Genomic DNA, 22,051 nt, shown 5'->3' on the forward strand with positions numbered 1-22,051 from the left:
TGTTTACAAAGGAAACTCTATATCACAGTTATACACGGCAAACCTGCTTCATTTTCAAACTGGAATGTGCCATATAAACAAATGGAACAAAAACCAAAGTGTTATTGAATGCTATCTGGGTGCCGTTGTCTCCTAGGCCTGTAAGAGCTGCCCCCTGCTGGCTCACCTCTCCTTGTCACTCAGGCCTCTGCTCAAAGGGTGCCTCCCGGGGGCGGAGGGCCTCTCTAAGCCTACCCCTCTCCATCCTTGCTTTCTTTCTTTGACAGCGCTCATCACTAGCTAAGGGACATCGTTTTTCCCATGTGTGTCTGGCTCTGAGCAGGCAGGGGCTGTCTTATTCCCTATTTCCACTCCCTAGCTCAATAAATAGTTGCCGAATGACTAGCTCATCTAAGCTGCAAAGTTATTCTCCAGTTTGTTTTTCTCCTCTTAGCGTGTGTCAACCGGGCGTTAAAGGACACCCCGGACAGTGCCACACCGCTACCTGCACCTTGCTGTGACGGGGGGGACTGCGCAAGGCTTGAGAACGAAGCGGCCTTTCTGAGTGTGATCCCACAGCGCCTCCCCCCCACCCCCAGCCTCCCAGGCCGCGCTGTGGGAACCCCCCAGGCCACAGCCGCAATGCAGGCTTCGGATCCTCACTTGCCCATTGGCCAGCTGAGTGACTCCACGGCATCACTGAGCCGCCCCTGTGTCCGCCTTCCCCAGAGTAAAAGGACCCATTCCGTCCCCTGCCAGCCTCACAGACACACCAGGCGGAGAAGCTGTTCAAAGGGAGCAGCAGCTCAAAGGACTTTCCAGAAGATGGGATGTAAGTACTGACACCGCCTGCTAACATATCCTACCCCTTTTCCCCAGGCCCAACTTTTAAAAGTAATGATATAATTCACCTCTTTACTGAGCACTCAGTAAATTTACAATTTCGTTGTATTCTTTCAATAATCCTCCGAAGTGGGGATTTATTGTTCCCATTATACAGATGAGTTTAGAATATAGTTTGGTGATTTGCCCGAGGTGACGCAGCCGGCTTAGGTTCTCGACCATGACGCAACAAACACAGAAATGTTACCGCCTCCACGAAGACTTCCTGCCCCGCATGGTTTCCACTTCTAAATACCCATAATTCTGCACTATTACCTCTCTGGTGGAATCCACTCAATCTCCCTTGGGGTGTGTGTGTGTGTGTGTGTGTGGCAAGTATCTGTTTCTTGAGGGCTGAAATCATTCACTAATCTCTCCCAGGGTCAAGCCGCGTACTTGGCACACTGTGGCTACTCCACCTGTGTCCCCAAGTAAATCAAGGACCGGAGGCTTCTGGATTTCTTCCACCAGGCTCCGTCTCAGAGGAGGACAGATGAAGAAAAATGAGCAGCTGTATTTCCAGAGATATAAATTAGCTCCATCAGAAAGCCCCTGGGATGTTTACCTAGGAGAGCGTGTGGAAAGACATGGGCTTGAACCAGGAGACCGACACTGGCACAGTGAGGGCGGACGTGAGGACCCTCCCAGAGGCAGGGCAGGGAACAGGGCTTTGGGAGGACCCTCCTGGCCTTAGCATTGATGGCCTGTGCTGGACTTCTCCACCTTTCCAGATTCACTCTCTACTTGTTCCTCATCCTCACAGGAGAGTAGAGGAAGAAGAGAGAGTGATGTCGGGCTCTTTATTCTGTGTGCATGGGTCAGGGCGGATAACAGCTCTGTGGTTACTAGCCCAGGAATCTGTGCTATCCTGGGTGGTTTCCCTACACCCGGACCTTGCCGTTGTGGTGAGTCCCTTTGTCAGACCCGCTTCAAGTTCTCCTTTTTTTAAATATCGTTTGTTGTCAAGCTAGCTGACAACAGCATGCACAGTGTGCTCTTGGCTTTGGGGATAGATTCCCATGATTCATCGCTTTACCTACGACACCCAGTGCTCATCCCAACAAGTGCCCTCCTCAATGCGCATCACCTGTTTTCCCTTCTCCCCACCCCCATCCACCCTCAGTTTGTACTCTGTATTTAAGAGTCTCTTATGGTTTGCCTCCCTCTCTGTTTGAAACTATTTTTTCCCCTTCCCCTCCCCCATGGTCTTCTGTTAAGTTTCTCAAGTTCCATAGATGAGTGAAAACATATGGTATCTGTCTTTCTTTGACTGATTTATTTCACTTAGCCTAATACCCTCCAGTTCCATCCACGTTGCTGCAAATGGCAGGATTTCATTCTTTCTCATTGCCAAGTAGTATTCCATTGTATATATAAACCACATCTTTATCCATTCATCAGTTGATGGACATTTGGACTCTTTCCATAATTTGGCTACTGTTGAAAGTGCTGTTATAAACATTGGAGTACATGTGCCCCTACGAATCAGCACTCCTGTACCCTTTGGGCAAATTCCTAGGAGGGTTATTGCTGGGTCATGGGGTAATCCTATTTAAAAAAATTTTTTTTAATTTAACGCCTATTCATTTTTGAGAGATAGAGACAGAGCATGAGCGGGGAAGGGGCAGAGAGAGGGAGACACAGAATCTGAAGCAGGAGAATCTGTGCTGACAACACAGCCCGATGCGGGGCTTGAACTCACGAACTGTGAGATCATGACCCGAGCTGAAGCCGGACGCTCAACCGCCTGAGCCACCCAGGCGCCCCTGGGTAGTTCTATTTTTAATTTCCTCTTCAAGTTACTCTGGTTTGAGCGTGCCTTCTATTCCTGAAGGGACCGTGGCTGATGGCGGGGAATGCCCTTTTCTGTACTCTTTCAGTCATTTCTTGAGGTCGGGGTCTATGCTTATTCATCACTATGTCCCCACACTTGGCACCGTACTTGGGATGTGGTTCTAATAGCTAACTAAGATTATTGAGCACCTATAATGTGCCAACATTGTTACCTGCATTAACTCAAATAATCCTCCCAAGAATCCCACAATTATCACCTTCATTTTACTGTTGAGGAAAGTAAGATCCAGAGAGGCTGAGTACCTAGCCCACGGTCACATGTCTTGTCAGCATGTAGCAGAGCTGGGGTTTGAACCCAGCCGGTGTGACTCCTGAGCCAACAGGATGACTCTCAACCCTGCCAGTGGGTTGCCTTCTGGTTGTCGTTTGGGTGTAAGGCGGGTGATGCCTGTTAGTCTTGGGAACCCAAAGAATCTGTTTCTTTGCCCACTCAGAGGCTCAATCGAGTAGAATGGGCAGAAGGTGGAATGTAGGTCACCATGGCAACCGGATCACCTGGTCACATTACCTGCTGGGCCCTTGGGGCTGTGGTCCTACTGCAGCACAGAGAAGGGGGGGGTGGCATGGGGCAATGTTTGAGGCACCAGATGCACTGGGAGGACCTGGAAGAATACCAGGTGGGTAGATCAGCCAGGAGATTCTGGGAAGAGCGGGGAGCTTCCCGAAGCAGGTGGAGAGTTTCCCAGGCAAGGATGTGGTGGCCATTGAACCTGCGTCCATGTGAGCCCTGGCCAGTACTCTGAGGCTCCCTCCCCCATTTGTCTCCTGCTTCAGAGCCCAGGGTTTTAGTTGTGGCTTCAATCCTCTCTCCATGCTGTCAGAGCCTGGGGAGGAGAGAAGGGCACTATTTTCTCCTCTGCCACCACTGGGGGCGTCCCCTGCAGAGGGCTGGGGTGCCTCCATTTCACCAGCTACGGGGTGAGAAAATGGGCTTCTCCTTCCTTCCCAGTCCCTGAAGCTCCCTATTCCGCAGGGGGCCGGGGTAGGGCCAGACGGAGTGGGCAGGTCATCTCTCTGTGGTTTGTTGTAGGCCCTGACCTTCCTGACCAGGAATGAAATCCTGTGGTGAGTAGAGGGGCCCCTTGCCTCCCCTTGAGCTGAGGTCTCATCCTGGTACAGCCCCGTGCTGGTCCCTGAGTGTGGTTCCTGCCCAGTGCTGTGGAGCCCCGGAGATGAGGCTGGAACAGGGAGGGCAGAGACAGAACCCAGTCAGGAGAGCTGACACCGTGATTCCCAGGGCCCAGCTTGAGTTGAGTGAAACCTCAGGCGTTAAGCCACTATGGGACCCAATGCAGGATTTCTTCACATAATCACGGAAGTGGACAGGGCCTCCTCGGGGTGATGGGGGAAGGAAGAAAGGACTTAGGAAACAGGTCGGAAGCCTGGCTGGATAAACTTGGATGCGTTACTGAATCGCTCTAAGCCCAGGGTCCCTCTCCAAGCCTCTCTTCAGGGCCTGGAATGTGCCAGACACTGTGAGGACCCTGGGAGCATAATGGGGAACAGCCCACCATCCCTGTTGTCATGCGGGTTGCTGTCCAGCAGGGAAGGCTCCGGGCCAAAGACAAGCGTCATGCAGCATGGAGAGGCTGCAGGCGCCCTCCTCATCGGATTGCAGAGAGAGTGACTGGTTTGGTGTGTGAGTGCTCCGTCCAGGCCCAGAAGGTTGACTGGAAGTCCCATGTGACTCCTTCTCTTGCTCTGCCAACCACTCAGCACCCCTTCCCCAGCCCAGCAGAAGAGAGGTGCTTACCATCTGGACAGAGCCGAGCACACAGGCTCCAGCCTCAGGGCCGCCAGGCCCAGTGATAAGCAGGGACGAGCTCCGGGTCAGCGTTTTTGAGCCCCACTTGTTAGGTATGAATTGGAAGCTGAGGGACACTAGCTATTTGAAGAGAACAATTTAAAGCCTACGTTAAATCATGTCATCATAACATTTCAGAACACCAGAGATAATAAGAGCCTAAAAACCTCTGTAGAGAAAAAAACAGAGACAAAAGACATACAGAGGACCAGGAATCAGAATGGTTTGGGACTTGGAAAGGTTGGAAGACAGCAGCTAAAGACCTTCGGAATTATTATTATTTTTTAAAGCTTTTTTATTTATTTATTGAGAGAGAGAGAGACAGAGAGGAGAGAGAGAGAGTGAGCGAGCCAGCGGGGGAGGGGCAGAGAGAGGGGGAGGGAGAGAATCCCAAGCAGGCTCCACGCTGTCAGTGCAAAGCCCGATGTGGGGCTCGAACTCACAAACTGTGAGATCGTGACCTGAGCCCAAGTCAAGAGTCAGATACTTAACTAACTGAGCCCCCCAGGCGCCCCAAGACCTTCAAAATTATAAGGAAAAAATCCCAATATAGAATTAAGTCATAGCTAACCTATTAATCAAAAGTGAAGGTGAAGTGACTATTTTTTGACATGCAAATTATTTTTAAAAAGTACCTCTTATGCATGCTGTCTGAGGAAGCTTTTGGAGGACACGCTCCATTAAAACTAGTAAGGAAACTGTGTTCTTCTGGTAAACTAGACTGGTATATACAGGGTACTTCCGTTTTTGTAAAACATAAGGTTCTACATGCACACACACACACACACAAAGGGAAGATCTCTGGAAGGACACACACAGCGTGCACGCGGCGATCGTAGGTTAGCTTGTCGGAAGGGACCCGGAGGACTGACTGTATCAGTGTTAGTGTTGGTGCCTTGTCTGGAAAGCGAAGGGGCAGCTTTGACACGGACACCCAGTGGCACTTGCAGTGGCTTAGGAAGCTGATGGCACCGGAGAAAGTGGCCAAGTTCGGCTAGACTAAGCCCCAGTCGCTTTTAGACAGTTTTCCTATGTGGCCTCTGAAGACGTGTTGTGATTTTCCTACTAATGTGACAAAGAAATGCGGCCTGGATGGCAATGCAGTTGGATAGATCAGTGCATTTGAAAAAAAGTATCCAGGACACCACCAGACAGGAGTAACCTCCAGAGGGTGGCTCTGCCTCATCTAGTATGTTCCCACGCTCTTACCTGTGACTTGCATAGGCCATAGAGGCCTGGTCACCAGATCTGCAGGGGATGCACACTGGGAGGGCAGACCACATGTGACAGGTTCTGGTCCTCGAGCCTGCCCCTTCCCTGTGCCAGGCTGCCTGGGCTTGGCTCTCCAGGAAGGGGTCTGTCCACCCTAAGTTTCTAGCCTGTGGGGATTTTCTATCTCATCTCGTTGGTCTTTTAAAGAGAAAGTCCCTTTCAGCCTCAGTTCCAGGTCAGCCCTCCCTGACTTCTGATTGAATTGCTCCCGGAGAAGCCTTCCAGATGTCTCTTTGGGCTCGGTGCACCAGCCCTCGCAGGCTCTTATCTGCAGCTGTGGCTGCGGACTCTGCCTCTGGGGTCTGAGCCGAAGAGGGCACGCGTGGTTTCCTTTTGACCTCCACGGTTGGAGCCCAGGTCGGCCCGCCTCCGTCTGAGCAGTTTGGATTACTCTGTAACCCTCAGTGACCTCTCCTGTCATGACCTCGGGCTGCATGTAGGTCGCTTTGGGAGCCTGAAGCTTTGCCCCCAGGCCCTGCCATGAGGCCGCTCTTTCCTCTTAGCGCCCCTGAGTGCCCAACACTTTCTAGCTTCCAGGCCCCATCCTGGCCATTAGCGCTGGTCCTCCTGGGGCACCAGAAGGTCAGCAGGCAGAGTGGTTACAAGCTTGCTTCCTTGAAGCCAGAGGCCTGTGTTCGTTCGAGACTCAGCTCTGCCACCTTCTAGCTCTGTGACGTTTCTTACCTTTGCTGAGCCTTTGCTCAACCTGTTCCCACACTTATAAAAAGCATGATATCAAGTCCTGGAACCTAACCCCGCATGGTTGTTATTAGGACAATTAAGTGATCGAATGCATGTCAGGGGGTTAGAGCAGCCCCCGGCACGTGGGTCAGTGTTGACTATGTGGTATAGCTGTTATTTTCATGCTATTATTATCTCTCTCTCTGTCTTTTTTTTTTTCTTTTGCAATGAAGAAACTGGCTCAGAGAAATGAAGTGATTTGCCCAAGCCACACAGCTTGAAAGGAGCAGACCATAAAAGCCACCTTTTCAGGCTAAAGATAGGGCTATTTATAAAATACCTTCAGGCTGTGCTGTTGGGCAAAGAACTATTGACCCCATGGCCCGGGGAGCTGAGCCCAGAGGAAAAGAGTAGATTCGGAGACTGGCAACGGAGCCGTGTTCTCAGTCCTTCCTGGACAAGCGGAACACGAGAGCTCGCGGGACTTAGAGGTCCTGCCCCCTCCCTGGCCTTGAATGAGAGCCTCTAGGGGTGGGCCCGGTCCTTTCACAGAGTCTCCACAGGTTTCTAACGTGGGACCCAGTTGAACACCACTACAGAGGGCCTCAGAGGCAAGGGTGCAGAGAAAGGTACGGAAGCAGCCGTAGGATGCCCGAACTGGAGGGCGCTGGGGGCGGGAGGGATCGTTGAGTCTCTCATTTTACAGAGGGGAAACTGAGGCACAAGAAGGGATTGTGGCAGGTCCAAGGTCCCGAAGAGTGTGAGCTGCAGGGCTGGTCTCCCCTGTCTTGGGGCCTCTGAGCCCGCCGACGGCCCCTCCCCTCGTCTGGGAGGGAGCCACAGCATGGGCTCCTTGATTTCTGGCAGGCTGAATGTGTGAGTTTTTCAAATGGCTTTGACTCTTGAGTCCATTAGTGATTAATTCAGAGTTCCATTTAGAGCCGGCTGATCCATATTTGGAGGAGGAGAACGTTTTGTGGCAGCTGAGATGCAGCCACGATTCATCTGCGGGCAGCCCACCCACTCGGAGGCCTGGGATGGCATGAAATCTGGGCAAGGCCCTCCCCACAGCAGCCCTCCCCACCAGAAAGCTCTGGGGGGAGGGCGGGGCCGAGGAACTCACACCTGGGTAGGGGTGGATCCTTGGGGGTGGGGGCTGCACAGCCTGAAGAACCCGCTGTGGGGTTCGGGCCACTCCCGTGGGGAGCCAGGGAGCAGTCCATCCTGGGCGCCCGCCATAATGGCACAGGACCTCAGAGAATTCTTTTTTTTTTTTTTTTAATGTTTATTTATTTATTTTTGAGAGAGAGAGAGAGAAAGAGAGAGGGAAATAGAATCTGAAGCAGGCTTCAGGCTCCAGGCCCCAGGCTCTGAGCTGTCAGTGCAGAGCCTGACGCGGGTCTGGAACTCGCTAACTGTGAGATCATGACCTGAGCTGAAGTCGGAGGCTTCACTCACTGAGCCACCCAGGCGCCCTGGGACCTCAAGAGAATTCTAAAAAATTAGTACAACTTACTGAAAGTCAGTCTGCTTGTTCTCACCTCAGGCCGGAGTTCTAACAGTGACAGTGACAGCTCCTGCTGCCCCCTCCCCCCTGTCCCTTCCCCTCGTGGGCCACTGGGTCCTCCGGGGATGATGGCCTTCCTTTTCTCCTCGATGCCTTTTAGTGTCCCCTGTGCTTTCCTGGAGAATGTTTCCCCTCACCTTTTCCGTACTCCGCTTTTCGGCTCCCTCCCGAACTTTCAGAGAAGTGTCTGGTGACAAGTTCAGGGCCCCTTACGAGGCTGATGGAGCCTGTTCTTCACGAATAGCCATGCACCGGTCTGGCTCCTGTTTTCAGGCCCTTGACATGAGTCAGCACAAGGCCAGTGATGGGGATTAGCTCCCCATCCGGCAGAGTCAGGATTGAAGCCTAGGTCTCTCTGCTCAGAGAGGTCAAACAACTTGCTTCAGATCACACAGCTAGTGGAAGAGGGATCAGGGTCCAAATGGGTCCCCCTGACTGATCTGGCAGCCTTCCAGCAGGAAGCGGGGAAACAGATCATACGCTCAGTTGGGGTCTTTGAAGGGACTTTGTAGTGAAGGGACTGCTCTCAGAGGCTGAAGGAAACAGCCAGGGACTAGCGATTACTGCCCCCGAGGCCCACGGCCCAGTCAAGCGCCGGAGCTGAGTGAACGTTGGAGGGATCACACAGACACAGATGCTACCAGAGCCGGCCAAGGCTGGAAGGGGGAGGGGGACACACCCACCAGGCTCTCTCACTACCTCCAGTCTCCCTATGGTGCCTCCCTTGGGCCAAAGCCATCCGGAAGCATCTGGAAGCCAGAGGGCAAGGGCGGTGGGAGACACCATAGAGATCAGAGCCTCGCCTGGGCAGTCAGTGGGAAAACAGTAAGAGCACAGACACAGCTGATGTTCTTTCTACTCTCCCACGGCCGGGATCTAAAGGACGTTTTCCCCGTCGGTGAGCTGTGAAAACATGAGAGGCCGGATGGGGAGCAGATCCTGGCTGTCAGTTCTCCTGGTGTTGGGCCTCCATTTACCATAATCAGGGCCCTGGGAGGGCCTCTTCTCTACCTGCAAATCCTCACTGGCAAAATCACCCTCTGAAGTCTTCACTTAGTCACATGTCCCTAAATCCCACCCATCAGAGTTCATTTGGGTCACCAAACCACACACCCCGCAGGTGACAGTGAGGGGCTGTTAGTCACTTTCCTGAGTAGGGATTAACTTGGCCAGATGCTCGCCTCCTAGCGCTCGGCCGAGATGAGAAGCTGGATGGTGGGCAGAAGAGAAGGAAAGGACCAAAGGAGAGAGGGTAATTTTGGAGCAGGAAGGATCCTAGGGGAAGAAGAAAGGGCAGGCCCAGGGACCCAGGTCAGGTTAGAGGGCACCCACCATCATGGTCTGGGGCCGAGCTCTGGGAGGCAGGGCACAGCGTGTCTGAGCTGCAGGACAGGAGCACAGACAGGGGTGTGGAGAAGCTCGGGATCTCCTGAGAGCCTATGCAACGCCAGGCTGACCTTTATACAGCTCCTCCTGTTTACTCCTCACATATTTGTGAGGGGAGATTGGCCCCACCGTGACAATGAGGAGACTGGGGCTCAGGTGGTGTCAGAACCCTGTTCAACGTCTCAGAGCTACCAGAGGGCAGAGTCAGGACTTGAACTCAGGTCTGTCTGGCTCTAGAGACCGTTTTTCACCAGCGTGTGTTAACCCCCCACCCCTCACACACTCACACACACTCTCATACACACACACACACACACAGTCACACGAAGGCCCTGCACTCTCCATCATGTCAACACCCACCCCCGCCTCCTGGCCTCCCAAGAGAAATATCATTATTGCCCATTTTCCCGATGGTGACACTAAGGCTCAAGAGTAAGGCGAGGTCACGGCACCGGAGTGGCAGGGCGGGAACTGGAGTGTGGGCCTCCTGTGTCCCAGGCCACCACGTCTCCTCTCCACTTTCTGGGTCACCCGTCCTAACAGACCCAAGACCTGTGACCAGGATGGGGTAGGAGGGCGGGAGGATGAGGGCTTGTGCTCTCTTGGCCTGGGGCTCCTGCCCTCCCCCCCACTCGAAGGTCACACAGCCCCTTCGCCTTCTGCCTGCCCCTCACAAGCAAAGCCTCCAGCACAGTATGGGCCTGCGACAGAGACACTGACTCAGCCACACCCACCTTCTCAGGGCCAAGGGCCGGGCTGGGCAGATGGCTTGGGGTTGCGCGCTGGCTTCCCCAAGGCCCTGCGGGCTTCTCCATCTGCAAGTGAGGGACTGGACGGTGTGACCACAGATGTCCCCTCCAGCTCTGACATTCTATAACGAACACCTGTGGCGTATGTTCCATGCTATAGAGCACACTCACACACCTTTCCTCATGCCCGGCTCATCTTTGCACCCCCTACTGTGTGCTGGGCACCCTGGACTCCTCAAGGATGTTTCTAGAAGGGTGGAATGAAAGGTCTAACTGCCTTTGCTATGTCACTCAATTGTAAGTCCCCTTCTTCCAGGGATCCCGGGGGGACAGAGGCACACGGTCTGCAGTCCATGAGCTGAGCCTGCAGTTCATCATGCCTCTCTTCTTAGCATCCATGACACCTTCCTGAAGCTCTGTCCCCCTGGGAAGCACTACAAGGAGGCGACACTGACCACAGACCAGGTCAGCTCCCTGCCGGCCCTGAGGGTGAGTGCTGGATGGGGGCAGGGGGAGGTGCCACTGGGGGCCATGGAGGGGTGGAGGACACTGGGGGAGGGGAGGGCACTCTGACCGTGGGCCGTCTGGTGGTAGCATCTCCAGAGGGGCTCTTGGACCTCCAGGCACGGGCCCAGCAGGGCATGCTTCCCCAGCACTTTTCTTAAAAAAATTTTTTTTAGTGTTTATTTATTTCGAGAGCGAGAGGGAGAGACAGAGCACGAGCAGGGGAGGGGCAGAGAGAGAGAGGGAGGCACAGAATCCAAAGCAGGCTCCAGGCTCTGAGCTGTCAGCACAGAGCCCAACGCGGGGCTCGAACTCACAAACGGTGAGATCGTGACCAGAGCCGAAGTCAGACACTTAACTGACTGAGCCACCCAGGCGCGCCCCTCCCCCCCCCCCCCCCCCCCAGGACTTTTCATATGAATCTGGCCTCACTTTATCCTTGTATCAGTCTCATAGGCAGGACAGGCATGGCAACAGTCACCATTTCTCGGTGAGGGGCAGAGGTGCACTGGGGCAATGCCACTTGTTCCAGGTCCTATCGGTGAAGGTGGCAGGCCTAGCCGAGGTCCCCCTGGCTCTGCTGACTGATCTTCCAGAGCCTGCTTGTGATTCCCTTTTGAGCCTCAGCTTAAACACCGCACCACACCCCCCTCCGGCTTCCTGCCGGCCATTTACCTGACGCCCCCTCCCCCACCAGAGGACCCTGCACCAGCCAGCTCTCTCTCCTCTCTTTTATGCCCCAAATGAGATAAGCAGGAAGGTCGAGGATCCCCTGCAGAATCATTCGGGCCTAGGGGAAACCAGGGTGCCACCCCAGGTCATTCTCCCAGCCCCCTCCTCAGCCCTTCTCTTCTGCTCAGGCTGCCTCACTGGACTAGGGCTTTTCTAGAACGACTGAGAACCTTCTCAGGTTCTTCCCTGAGAAGCCAGGAGCAAGACTTGGAGCCCGGGGACTGTCATCCCAGCCTGCCTCCGTCTATCTCCAGGTGTGACTACAGGAAAGAAAGACACGTGCATTTCTGTTCTTGGTCCCTTTATCCTCTCCCCCTGAATTTAGCTGATCCTCCCTGAGTGAGAGCCTGATAGATAAGAGAGGTGGGCCAGATGTTCATATCTTCTCCTAGATTTCCCAGTTTCCTGGGCCAAATCTCATAACTCATACACCCAGTACACACACACACACACACACACACACACACACACACACATCTTGTGCTTGTTATAGCAGAGTCCTTGTACAAACCACTCCCTGTGCCTCAGTCTCCCCACCTGTGAAATGGGTGGAGTGGTGGGGGTGGCTGGGGGTTGTTTGCACATGCTCCCGAAGGCTTGCTGCATCCCCCCAGGCCGCCCATCACCACCAATCTTTTAAGGACCATCCTTGAGTTTTTTTGTTCCTGCTGTGACAAGGCTCTGCCCTTCCCCGCAAAGCACCCGGAAGAGGCCAGAGAGTCACAATAAAAGGGCTCCCCAATCACTTCTAAGATTTTTAATTAAAATTTGTGCAGTGCGTAGCGAGGCAGTGTCGGGTTAACAAATCATGGCGGTGTCAGTCTTCCTGATTTTTCATTCGGATCTCGGCAGAATAATGGTTTGAATTTGTCATTGTGCAACGAGAGCCCGTCTTCTCTTCTGTCTGGAACAAGACGGGCTCTGAGAGCCGTGGGCGCCTCTTAGAAGAGGGCTGGGGACTCGGGTAGGGTCCTAAGGAGGAGATTGCACAGGTGGAAGGGACACACATTCAACGAGGGCTCTGCAGCATCTCCGAAGCAAGGGAGCTTGTTTTGGGCAGAGACCAAGAAAGAGCACAGAGCTGGGGCTTGACATGGAGGCAGGAACAGAAAACAAAGGAGTGAGAAGGGGGTGAGGGGGGGGAGTAGGATGGGGGAGCTGGAGCTGGGGTCTTGGAGAGGAAAGGAGCACAATCCTCAAAAAGGTGAAATAATTGGAGGATGTGTCTGGCCCAGGCAGACGGGGGCCTGTCCTTCTGGTACCCCCTGCTCGCACACACCCCCCCACCCCCTCACCCCGACACACACACACTTCCATGTCCCCATCGCCCCCCACGCACCCATGCACGCACACGCGTGTGCTTAGACACCCAGACACGCGCTGGCTGGGGTGTGTCTCAGAAGGAGGCTATCCACTCGGGCCCTGGGACCGAATGGGAAACTTGTGCCCTCCGCTCCCCAGATGGGGGACAGTGTCACTCGGGCAGTCTCAGAATATCAGAAGGTGAAGCCTTAAAATCAGGCACCACCAGGGAATCACTGCCAAATGCTCTCTGCCCCGGCTTTACCCCTCAGAAAACTGAAGCCCCAAGAGGGAAACACCTTGCTTGGGCTACGTGACCGCAGAGCCTGGCTGGCTCTGACCCCATTTCCAACCGGGGGCGCCCCCTCTGATCAGGGCTTGGCTCAGTGCTGACTGAGCGCTGGGTCTGCAAGGCGCCCTGGGGGCACAGGGGGAGCGCCTGGCAAAGACCAGCCATGGAGGGCCGGCTTGGAGAGTGAGGGGTGACGCGTGAGCTGGCACTCCACATGGCCCCAGAGCACCCTAGGCGGGCCTGGGGGCTCTGTCCTGAGCCCCAGAGGAACGCACGCCGCACTGGCATCAGAGGGCCGGGTCAGGGCCCGGCTCCATCACTCCACCTGTGCTGTCTCCCTCTAAGCATGAATCCCTGTCTGCAAAACCATGTGTCTGCCCTCTGCTGTGTAACAAGTGCAGGGATGAGCCACAGTCCTCTGCACCCTCCGTTTTTTCCCCTTGTCCGCTGCTCTCTTCCATCTCCGGGGCAGGGAGCCAAGTGAAGGGTGAGAGACTGCAAGGCTTGAGAACAGAGGAGGGGCAGAAGGGTGGCCTGGGGTCTGCGTCCCACGGTGGTGGGAGGGCTGTGGGAGTGTGTGCAGGCAGCCGCTGCCCACAGGGAGCACCAGCCCAGGACGCCTCTGGAGCGCCAGACCCCCAGGCACTTTACTGGACAGTGGCTGGGAACTGAGACGGGATCTTGGGACCAGACTTCTTTAATTTTATTTATCTCTTCCCTCTGAATGGCCATCGCTTTACCCCATTGTACAAATACAAACCAGATCATTGTAGAAAAACCGGAAAACAGGGGCGCCTGGGTGGCTCAGTCGGTTAAGCGTCCGACTTCAGCTCAGGTCACGATCTCACGGTCCGTGAGTTCGAGCCCCGTGTCGGGCTCTGGGCTGATGGCTCAGAGCCTGGAGTCTGCTTCCGATTCTGTGTCTCCCTCTCTCTCTGCCCCTCCCCTGTTCATGCTCTGTCTCTCTCTGTCTCAAAAATAAATAAAACGTTAAAAAAAAAGAACCCAGAAAACAGAAAAGTCAAAATGCAATACAAACTGTCAGGGTAGCTCACCTCAAGGGATGACGGTCATGACTCTTTTGCCTTATTTCCTTTCAGATTTTTTTCTAAGCAGATATGTGAAGTGTTTATTGGGATCCCCTGGACTTTTTTGCATGATTCCCCGCCCCCCCCCCATGTTGGTTTCTTTGTTCCTTTTCCAGCTGGTTCTGAACAGCCAGAACGATCTCACACATTTGGGACACCCGACCACTGCCGCTGGGTTAGAACTCGCTTGCTAGTTAAGTGATCTGAGGCCAGTCACTTCCCGAGGGGAATGATTCAGGGTGTGAGGAAGCAAATAGACCCCAAGCAAAGGAGACTGGGCGGGTGGGGTGCCGCGTGGAGAGCCCGTTTTCCAAAGCAGGTGAGAGGCCTGGCTCTAGGTGCTCCCAGGCGTAGATCTGGGTCCAAGGATGCAGGTGTCGTGACAGTATGAGGAAGCGCTTTCTAATCAGTAGAGCTGCATGCAGAGGGCACGAGTTCCCTGTCACTGAAGGGTGTGAAGCGGGGCCAGACAAGCATGTGGCCGGGGTGTTCCCTCCTCACCTCCCGAGCCTGGGGCTCTGGCCCTGGCACTCGTTCTTGCTGTCTTCTGTGTCCACCTCCATAGTACGTCCCAGACTTTGGATGTTCAGTGTCCGATAAAAAACTCCCCGCCCCACCCCACCCCCCCAAATTTTTTTTTCTCTTTTTGAGAAAGAACCATTAGAGACGCCAACTTTCCAATTTGGCCAAGTAAGGACATTTACAAACGATGGGATCCACCATCACCATCATTTCATTTTTTAAGCATGTTCATTCTAGATCAAAAATATAAGAACGATCTAATCCCAGAAGCAAGAACAGTTCTTCCCGTACACATCTCTTTTTTGTGCTTCTTTTTCTACGTTTGCTCCTGGTCATTAAGCACTCCGTCACCAGTCATCACTGGTCCTCAGACTAGCTTTTGGGGATTGAGGACTAAATTGCCCTCCAGGTCTTTCCAATCTTGGTCGCAGAGGGAGGCTCGCTTCCCGAAATGAGCAAGGAGAGGCTTGCTGGGGGGTGAGGGCGCGAGTGTCCCTGGGTCCTCAGGGCCCAAGGATGGGAGCAGTCTGACTCACACTGCCCAGAACACATCTCTGGAAAAGGCTGTGAGAATTGGGCCCCAGGGAGCTCCGGGTACAGCTATAACTTGGCTCAGGGGCTTGAGTGGTCTGGGAAGAAAGTTCTGTTTTCTTAACTTGGATTCACTGGTGGAAAAAGTGGGTTGGTTAATATTGGGAAGGGTCTGCCCATCAACAGATGAACAAGGCGAGAGAGTTGCCTGGGCAGCCGAGGGCCGCAGGGCAGGGAGGGGGGGACCCTGAGGACGGGGACACAGTGGCCCTTTTCCACTCAGAAGTTTCTGTTTTCTCTTTGGGGCTTTCGTTGGTGTATTTGAAAGCGAATTAGCTCAATGTTTCTGTTCTTGTAAATAACCATCTTGCTTTCTGTAAACTTGGATGAGTAGTGGCACAGTGTGACCCAGGTTTCTGGTTTCCGGGCCCAGGATGGCGGGTGGAAGGACCTGTGGGAGATCCCGGGGTCTCAGAGCCGGTAGGGTGGAGGTTCGCACACTGAAGGGGCCACCACACTGCTCTCGGGCCTCTTCCCGCCTCCCCCTCCGGGGTTCCTGACGGCAGGTGGGGTGTGTGCACAGCCTGGCCTCTTCTGCTTTTGCCTCCAGCATCAACTCTGCACTGTAAGCACAGAGAGGTTAGGAAACCTGCCCGAGGTAGCAGGAGGCCCTGTGGGTGTGGCTCCTAAGGTTCCAGCTCCGTGTCAGTTTCTGTCTGTCCCCAGTTTCTCTGAACCTTTCTGATGCCCACTTATAGGCTGGGCCTATCCACTTCAAATACTTTGCAAAGAACCCACTCCCAACGCTTTCAGCAAACGAAGAGTCCTCATACTTATTCAGACTTTGGAGAAACTACCAGGGTAGCGGGGGGGGCAGGAATGGGAGTGTATTTTTTTATTTAAAAGGGTTTTTTTTTTTTAAGTTTTCAAATCAAAATTGTTTATGCACGTCAAGAGTCAAGTTGCCCTACAAGGGTTACCCTCATTTCCCTTTTCTGGAAGCAAACATTTGCAGCTCTCAGCTGATTCTTGGCTCTTGCCTCCATATCCCTGGAGAGGGCTCTTGTATGGCCCCCTCTTCATACCTCGGCCTTTGACCTCCTAGAGAAGAGGCTTAGCGCTTCCCTCCCCCATGTCCATCCCCCACCTTGCTTCTATCCCCCACCCTCCCAGTGTAGGTATATAAATGTTTTGATTGGATCAGTATTCAGTGTATACGTTGTTATGACTCCATATGCTACTCAGAGCTGAGCCAGGAAATCGGCTATGGTTACTTTTCCCTTTCTGCACGTTTTTTGTTTTTGTCTTTCCTGGATGTAATCATTGCTTTTGATTATGCTTCTACGTACTTATCATTAAGTTCACACTAAACCTCTGCCAATCACCTGAAAGTCTCCCCTAAGGCTTTCAGGAGTGAGATGCTTTCTGTACATTCCATTTTCTTTTTTTTTTTCTTTTTTTAACTTATTTATTTATTTTGAGAGAGGGAATGAGCCGGGAGGGGCAGAGAGAGAGATGGGGACAGAGGATCTGATGCAGACTCTGTGCTGACAGCAGAGAGCGCGATGCGGGACTCGAACTCACGAACCATGAGCGTGAAGTCAGATGCTCAACCAACTGAGCCACCCAGGCACCCCTGTATGGTCGATTTTCTTGGCTAAATTTCTCTCCGTGTACTCCCTTGTTTTGGTGACGCACATCCCCTAGTAGCTTCCTCCTAAAAGGTTCACAGAGGTAAACGTCTTGCCACCATACCTCCACCTGACCCAGGTGATAATGTCTTTATTCTCCCCTCATACTTGATGGAGCATTTACACGGAATTGAACTACAGGCTGGTTGTCAGTTTTCCTTGGAATTGGAAAAGCAGCACTGGGGTGCATTTTAGCTTTCGCTGTTGTTACTGAGAAGTCCAAAGCCTTTCCATTTCCCGATTTTTTTTTTTTTTTTGGTAACTTGAGTTTTTCTTTCTGGAAACTTTGTCAGCTCTTCTCTTCGGCCCCAGTATTCTGAAATTCCCAGTGACGTGAGTTGGCATGGGCCTTTCTGTCCGTGTACAGGAAACACAGGACCCGCTCCGTCTGGAAACTGTCGTTCAGGTCTAGGATGTTGACGCAACGTCTTATCCCATCTTTTCCCCACGGTGCTTTCTCCCCCGGCTTCTTTGGGTCTCCAGCTTTGTGTCAGAGGCCTTCCTTGGCTATCTGGAAATCGTCTGCTCATAATGAAGAGTGGGGGTCAAAGCTGGAGTCCCTGCGTGGGCTTTCAACGGGGAGCTTTCCTGGAGGGTGAGCCGAGGGGGGCTATTTCTTGAGGTCTCCCTAGAGAGGATGGGGGTAAAGTTCTGCAGAGAGGGCTACCGGGGTCTCAGACTTCAGCACACGTATATTTATTTGATCCCCGGGTCTCAATGTGGCTGACATCGCCGGTGCAGAAAGCCTCTATTAAGTCTCTCCCGAGAACACCTTTCCCGGTGTTGTGCAGGGGCTGGGAGGGCCAGCCACCCGGCATCGAGTGGAGGGTTCTAGAACTCCAGTGCTTTCAACATCTTCAATCGATCCTCCTTTCCCGACCTCTATGAATTTCCAGTGCAGCCAGGTGCTTCCGGCTCCAGAGCCTTCCAAGGGTCCTGGGATGCAGAGCAGGCTGCTAGCTGTTCCCGCTGTGGGGTCAGGGTTGGGCTCTCTCATGTCTGCCGGGTCAGTTACCAATCCTGTTCCCACCTGCTTCCTGTGTGTGTCAAGGCGCTGCTCTTCTCTCGTGTTCTCTCCGTTTCTGTGGGTGATGCCTCTAAAAACTCCCTTTCCTAGTAGTTTTCGTGGGTGTCAGAGAGAGTGAAAATAGATGCAGGCGTTCAGCCCGTCATCTTTACCCAGGAATAACACCTGCGTTCCTGACGTTCAGGAAAGCTTTACAAAGACAGCCTCTCCTCACTGTTGCTGTCTCAGAATATGCCACACGCAGCAGCTGCCCCCAGAATGTTCCCGCTCCCCACTCCCAGCCTCTTGAATGCTCCACTCTGCTCGCGTCCTCAGAGCTCCTGTGCTGCTCATTCCCTCCTCCTGTCCCCACATCACCCTCCAGCGTAGCCAGGCTTCTCTGGGAGCCCCTCCCTCCCTGAGGACCCCTGGGAAATGACACTCCTTGTCCAGCTGATTTCCTTACCAGGCAGACATTCCCACGGATAAGACACATTTGTGGACTCAGTCTGATGAACGGGGTTCTCACACCGGGTTCCATCCATTTACCCTATAATAGTTATCGTGCGTTTCCCATGCACGGCGCGTTGAGTGAGGTCTCGGGGGCTTCCTTTCTCATGGCATTCTGGGTAAAGAACAAATAGAAGAATCACAAACTGTGGGGGCTTTGCCGAGCTCTTGACCCCAGTGCCAAATGCTGGAGCCCAGACAGGCACACCCAGGCCCCCTCGGGGGGGGGGGGGGGTGTAGCGCGCCTGGAGAGACCCTGCCCAAGACGCTTGGTCATCTCTGTGAGCATCTCCTCCCCACTTCTTAGGATGCCGAGTGGCTTCTGGGGCAGCCAGGCACGTCTAGGCACAGCACCCCTCCCTGAGGGTTCTGGAAGGACCCCCCTAGAGCTGTCCTGTGGCTGGTCCAGGGCTGTGGCTCGGCACAGAGACACCTGCACGTCAACTCTCCCAGCAGCCTTGGCCGCTGAGTCATTATCCGAATTGACAGCTGGGGAAGCAGAGGGTCAAGGGGAGTAGGCTGAAAACTCCGTCCACTGAAAACTCTGCTACTATAAATGACCATCCTGCTTCGTCTTTCCGAGCCTGGGCTGGAAGGGGTCCCAGAGGCCCGTGGGTTCCCAAGCCCCTTTTCCCTGGCAGGTGGATGGCACAGCTGGAGAGACTGGAACCTGCCTGTCCAACTGAGATCGGGCCGGTGGGAAGGCTGTACCGGGACTTCGGGAGTCTTCCTGGTGCACTTTTTGACCCACCTTGTCAGAGCCTTTCAATGGCTACCACCTTGCTGCACCTCCCAAGGGTGGACAGGCATTTGCAGCTGAAGAAACGGAGGCCCACAGGCAGCGCGTGACCCATACAAAGTCGCGGGGCCCGTCAGAGGCCGAGTCAAGGTTGGAACCCAGGCCTCCTGCTTCAGACTAGACTGTTTCCACGCCTCACTTCTGAATTCCCACCGCCTCCTGAGGAAGCTCTTGTTGAGGTTAGATCCCTGACGGGGGGCTGGCCTGCCCGCCGCTAACATTCACCTCTTGGCTCCCATGAGCTTAGGGCAGTCCTCTCAGCATCTGTATTCAGCCAGAGGACAGAGACCGGAGCACAGAGGGAAGCCTGCAGGCCGGAGGGGCTGTCTGATCACCCACGGCCCAGGCCGGGACAGCTGGACCCAGTGGTAATCCTCATGCCGTATTTAGGCCACTGCCCTGGGCCCTCCACCCCCTCGGATATCCTCCCTGGCTTGCTGACAATAGAAGCAGATTGGACGGTTGTAGCAATTCTACTGTCCAGCCCCACGTGTCCCCCGCCACTAGTTGTGTGTTTCATGCAAAGCACACAACAACAAGCCCCTTGGCGTGCCCTGCCTCATTTGCTTCTCACAGAAGGAGGGTGAAGCACGGTGGTACATCCCCATTCTACAGATGAGGACACTGAGTCCACGAGAGGTGAAAAGCTCTCCCCAGGTCCACACACAATTGCAAAAATACTTCTTTCTCCTCCATCTTCTGGGGGCAGATGACATCAAGGTCACCGAGCAGGTGGCACATGCACGGGTGCGGCCGAAGGAGGAAGGAGGACGGGCAGGAGCTGGTGGCCTGCACAGGTGGTGATTGAGGGAGGAATGGCTTTTCCCATCTCTAGCCGAGATGCCCTCCCGAGCCCTCCCTTGGCGACAGATCACACATGTGGGTCTTGTATGTTGGGGAGGCCTGCCTTTAGGTCCAGGTCATTTCGTCAGGGCCCCTCCCAGAGCCCAGCCTCCCGGGGCTCCTGTGGCAAGCCTGGGAATTGTCTGATTCCCAAGTCCCCAAGCCACGCCCCCCTGCCCCCCCAGTGCCCAGACTCCCCAGTGGAACAAATATTCCACTGAGAAAGAAGAGACAACCCAGGGGCAGCCCTGCCCCGCGGACACCCCAGCCCAGCCTCCCAGGCTCCCACCCGGAGGCCCCACCTCACAGGGCAAGAGGTCGCTCTGAGCCTTTCAACTCCTAGGAGAGAAGTAAGCTAGTTCACAAGCACCCCCTCCCAAGATAAATACCGGGTGCTGATCAGAGACCCAGCGCCTCCCCAGAGGGGCGGGAGACCCAGGGCCACGGGGGTCCATTCAGCAGCGTGCAGGCCAGCCGGCCACCCCGTCTGTCCCACCCTCCCAGCCTACCCTGAAATCTGTGCTGTGCCAGGCACAGTGTTGGGATGTCACGGACACATCATCTCATTTAATCCTTAAAGTTCCCGGCGAGGAGGAAGTTATTATCCTCCCCTCCAGCTGGGAAGCAGAGGAGCAAAGGGGTTAAGCAAATTGTCCACAGTCACACAGCTGATGAAGGGCAGCAGCCTCCGCCAGCAGCTCCACGGCCGACTCCCTCCTCCTCCCCCCCCCCCCCCCCCGGGGGGAGGGTCCCGACTCTGATGCAGAGTCAGAGCTGGGAGGGCAATTTGGCAGCTGGCTCACTCCCTGCATTTTCAAGCATCATTAGATCTTTTTCTGACAACTTCATCAGTTAGCAGGGCTCAGAATTGGCAAAAATCCGTATTTAGACATTCAGCCAAAGAATTAAGAAGTGGTTGGTTTCAGAAAAAGCTCAGCGATGTGGGAAGCTGCCTCTGCTGCGGGTGAGCAGTCAGCAAGGGGAAGACGGATCTGGCCCTCGGCGTGGGTCGTCGCATGGCGGACACCAGTGGCCCTGAGTCCATGTCGCTGTCCACCTCGGAGCCTCAGTTTCCTCCTCTTCCAAATGGGGGTGATGATGCCTCCCACACAAGCAGTTAGGAAAGCCTGGGAGGCGGGGGAAGGGCTCTGGGTTCCACTTGTGGCTCTTTTCTCCGCTGACTGACTGGCCTTGGGTGAACTTTGGCCTCAGCTTTCTATCTGGACCCCGAGCGAGGCACGGATGCCCTGTGGCTCTAAGCTGGGGATGCAGGGGGGAGGAGGGAGCCTGTGGGATGGCCAAGGGCAGCCCCTCCCCCAGTGGGTCCTGATGGGAGATGCTGAGGGCTGCCTCTGCGGGGGCCTTTGGGAGGGGGTCATGCGTAGCACTCCCCTCTACTCACAGGAGTGACGGTTGTTCAGCCCATATGTCACATTGTCATCCGGGGCAGGGCGGGAGAGGTGTTTTGGGTTCATCTGCAGAGTCCGAGCATCCTCTTGCCACCTCACGTGCCACATCTTTTTTTGGGCCCTCTCACTGACCTGGGAAGTAGATACTGTTCGTTGTCTCCAGGTCAAACCCCAGTCAAACTAGGACTGTTGCCCACAAGTCCTGCTCTGCTCCCCTGGCCTCTTACCACACCTCTCACTTCTGGAAGGTATGTCTCCTGCAGCCAAACCCACTCGGGCCTTTACCTGGTTCTGTCCACGATTCATGATGTCTCCCAAAGCTCCCAAGAGCAGCAGCTGTCTTACCCTTGAGAGCACTCGAGGGGCAGTTTGGCATTGTGGACCAGCCAGGCCTGGGTCTGAATGCTTCGGGGAGTCGTTCAGACAAACCCTCAGAACCCCAGCTTCCTTACCTTTAAGATGGGAACGCCAAGGGGCCCCTGGGCGATTCAGTCGGTGAAGCGTCCGACTTTGGTGACTTTGGCTTGGGTCATGATCTCATGGTTTGTGAGTTCAAGCCCCACATCGGGCTGTCTGCTGTCAGCACAGAGCCTGCTCCTGATCCTCTCCCTCTCTTTCTGCCCCTCTGCAACTCTCTCTCTCTCTCTC

At 54.4% G+C, this 22,051-nt stretch overlaps 1 protein-coding gene across 2 annotated transcripts in view; it reads left to right on the plus strand.

Moving 5' to 3' along the window:
* Nucleotides 1-965: 965 nt before the first annotated feature.
* The window catches only part of CIB4 (calcium and integrin binding family member 4), a 52,723-nt gene continuing 31,637 nt past the window's right edge, over nt 966-22,051 (plus strand). The window contains exons 1-3 of one of the 2 annotated variants that reach the window (XM_027033380.2): nt 966-3,332; nt 3,746-3,780; nt 10,567-10,663. In XM_027033380.2, coding sequence (XP_026889181.1) covers nt 3,195-3,332; nt 3,746-3,780; nt 10,567-10,663 — 270 coding nt within the window. In that variant the 5' untranslated portion in view covers nt 966-3,194. The remainder of the gene's footprint in view (nt 3,333-3,745; nt 3,781-10,566; nt 10,664-22,051) is intronic. The other variant, XM_015064125.3, reaches the window with a different exon arrangement.

Source organism: Acinonyx jubatus, chromosome A3 (assembly GCF_027475565.1).
Source record: "Acinonyx jubatus isolate Ajub_Pintada_27869175 chromosome A3, VMU_Ajub_asm_v1.0, whole genome shotgun sequence".
NCBI classification, from domain to species: domain Eukaryota; kingdom Metazoa; phylum Chordata; class Mammalia; order Carnivora; family Felidae; genus Acinonyx; species Acinonyx jubatus.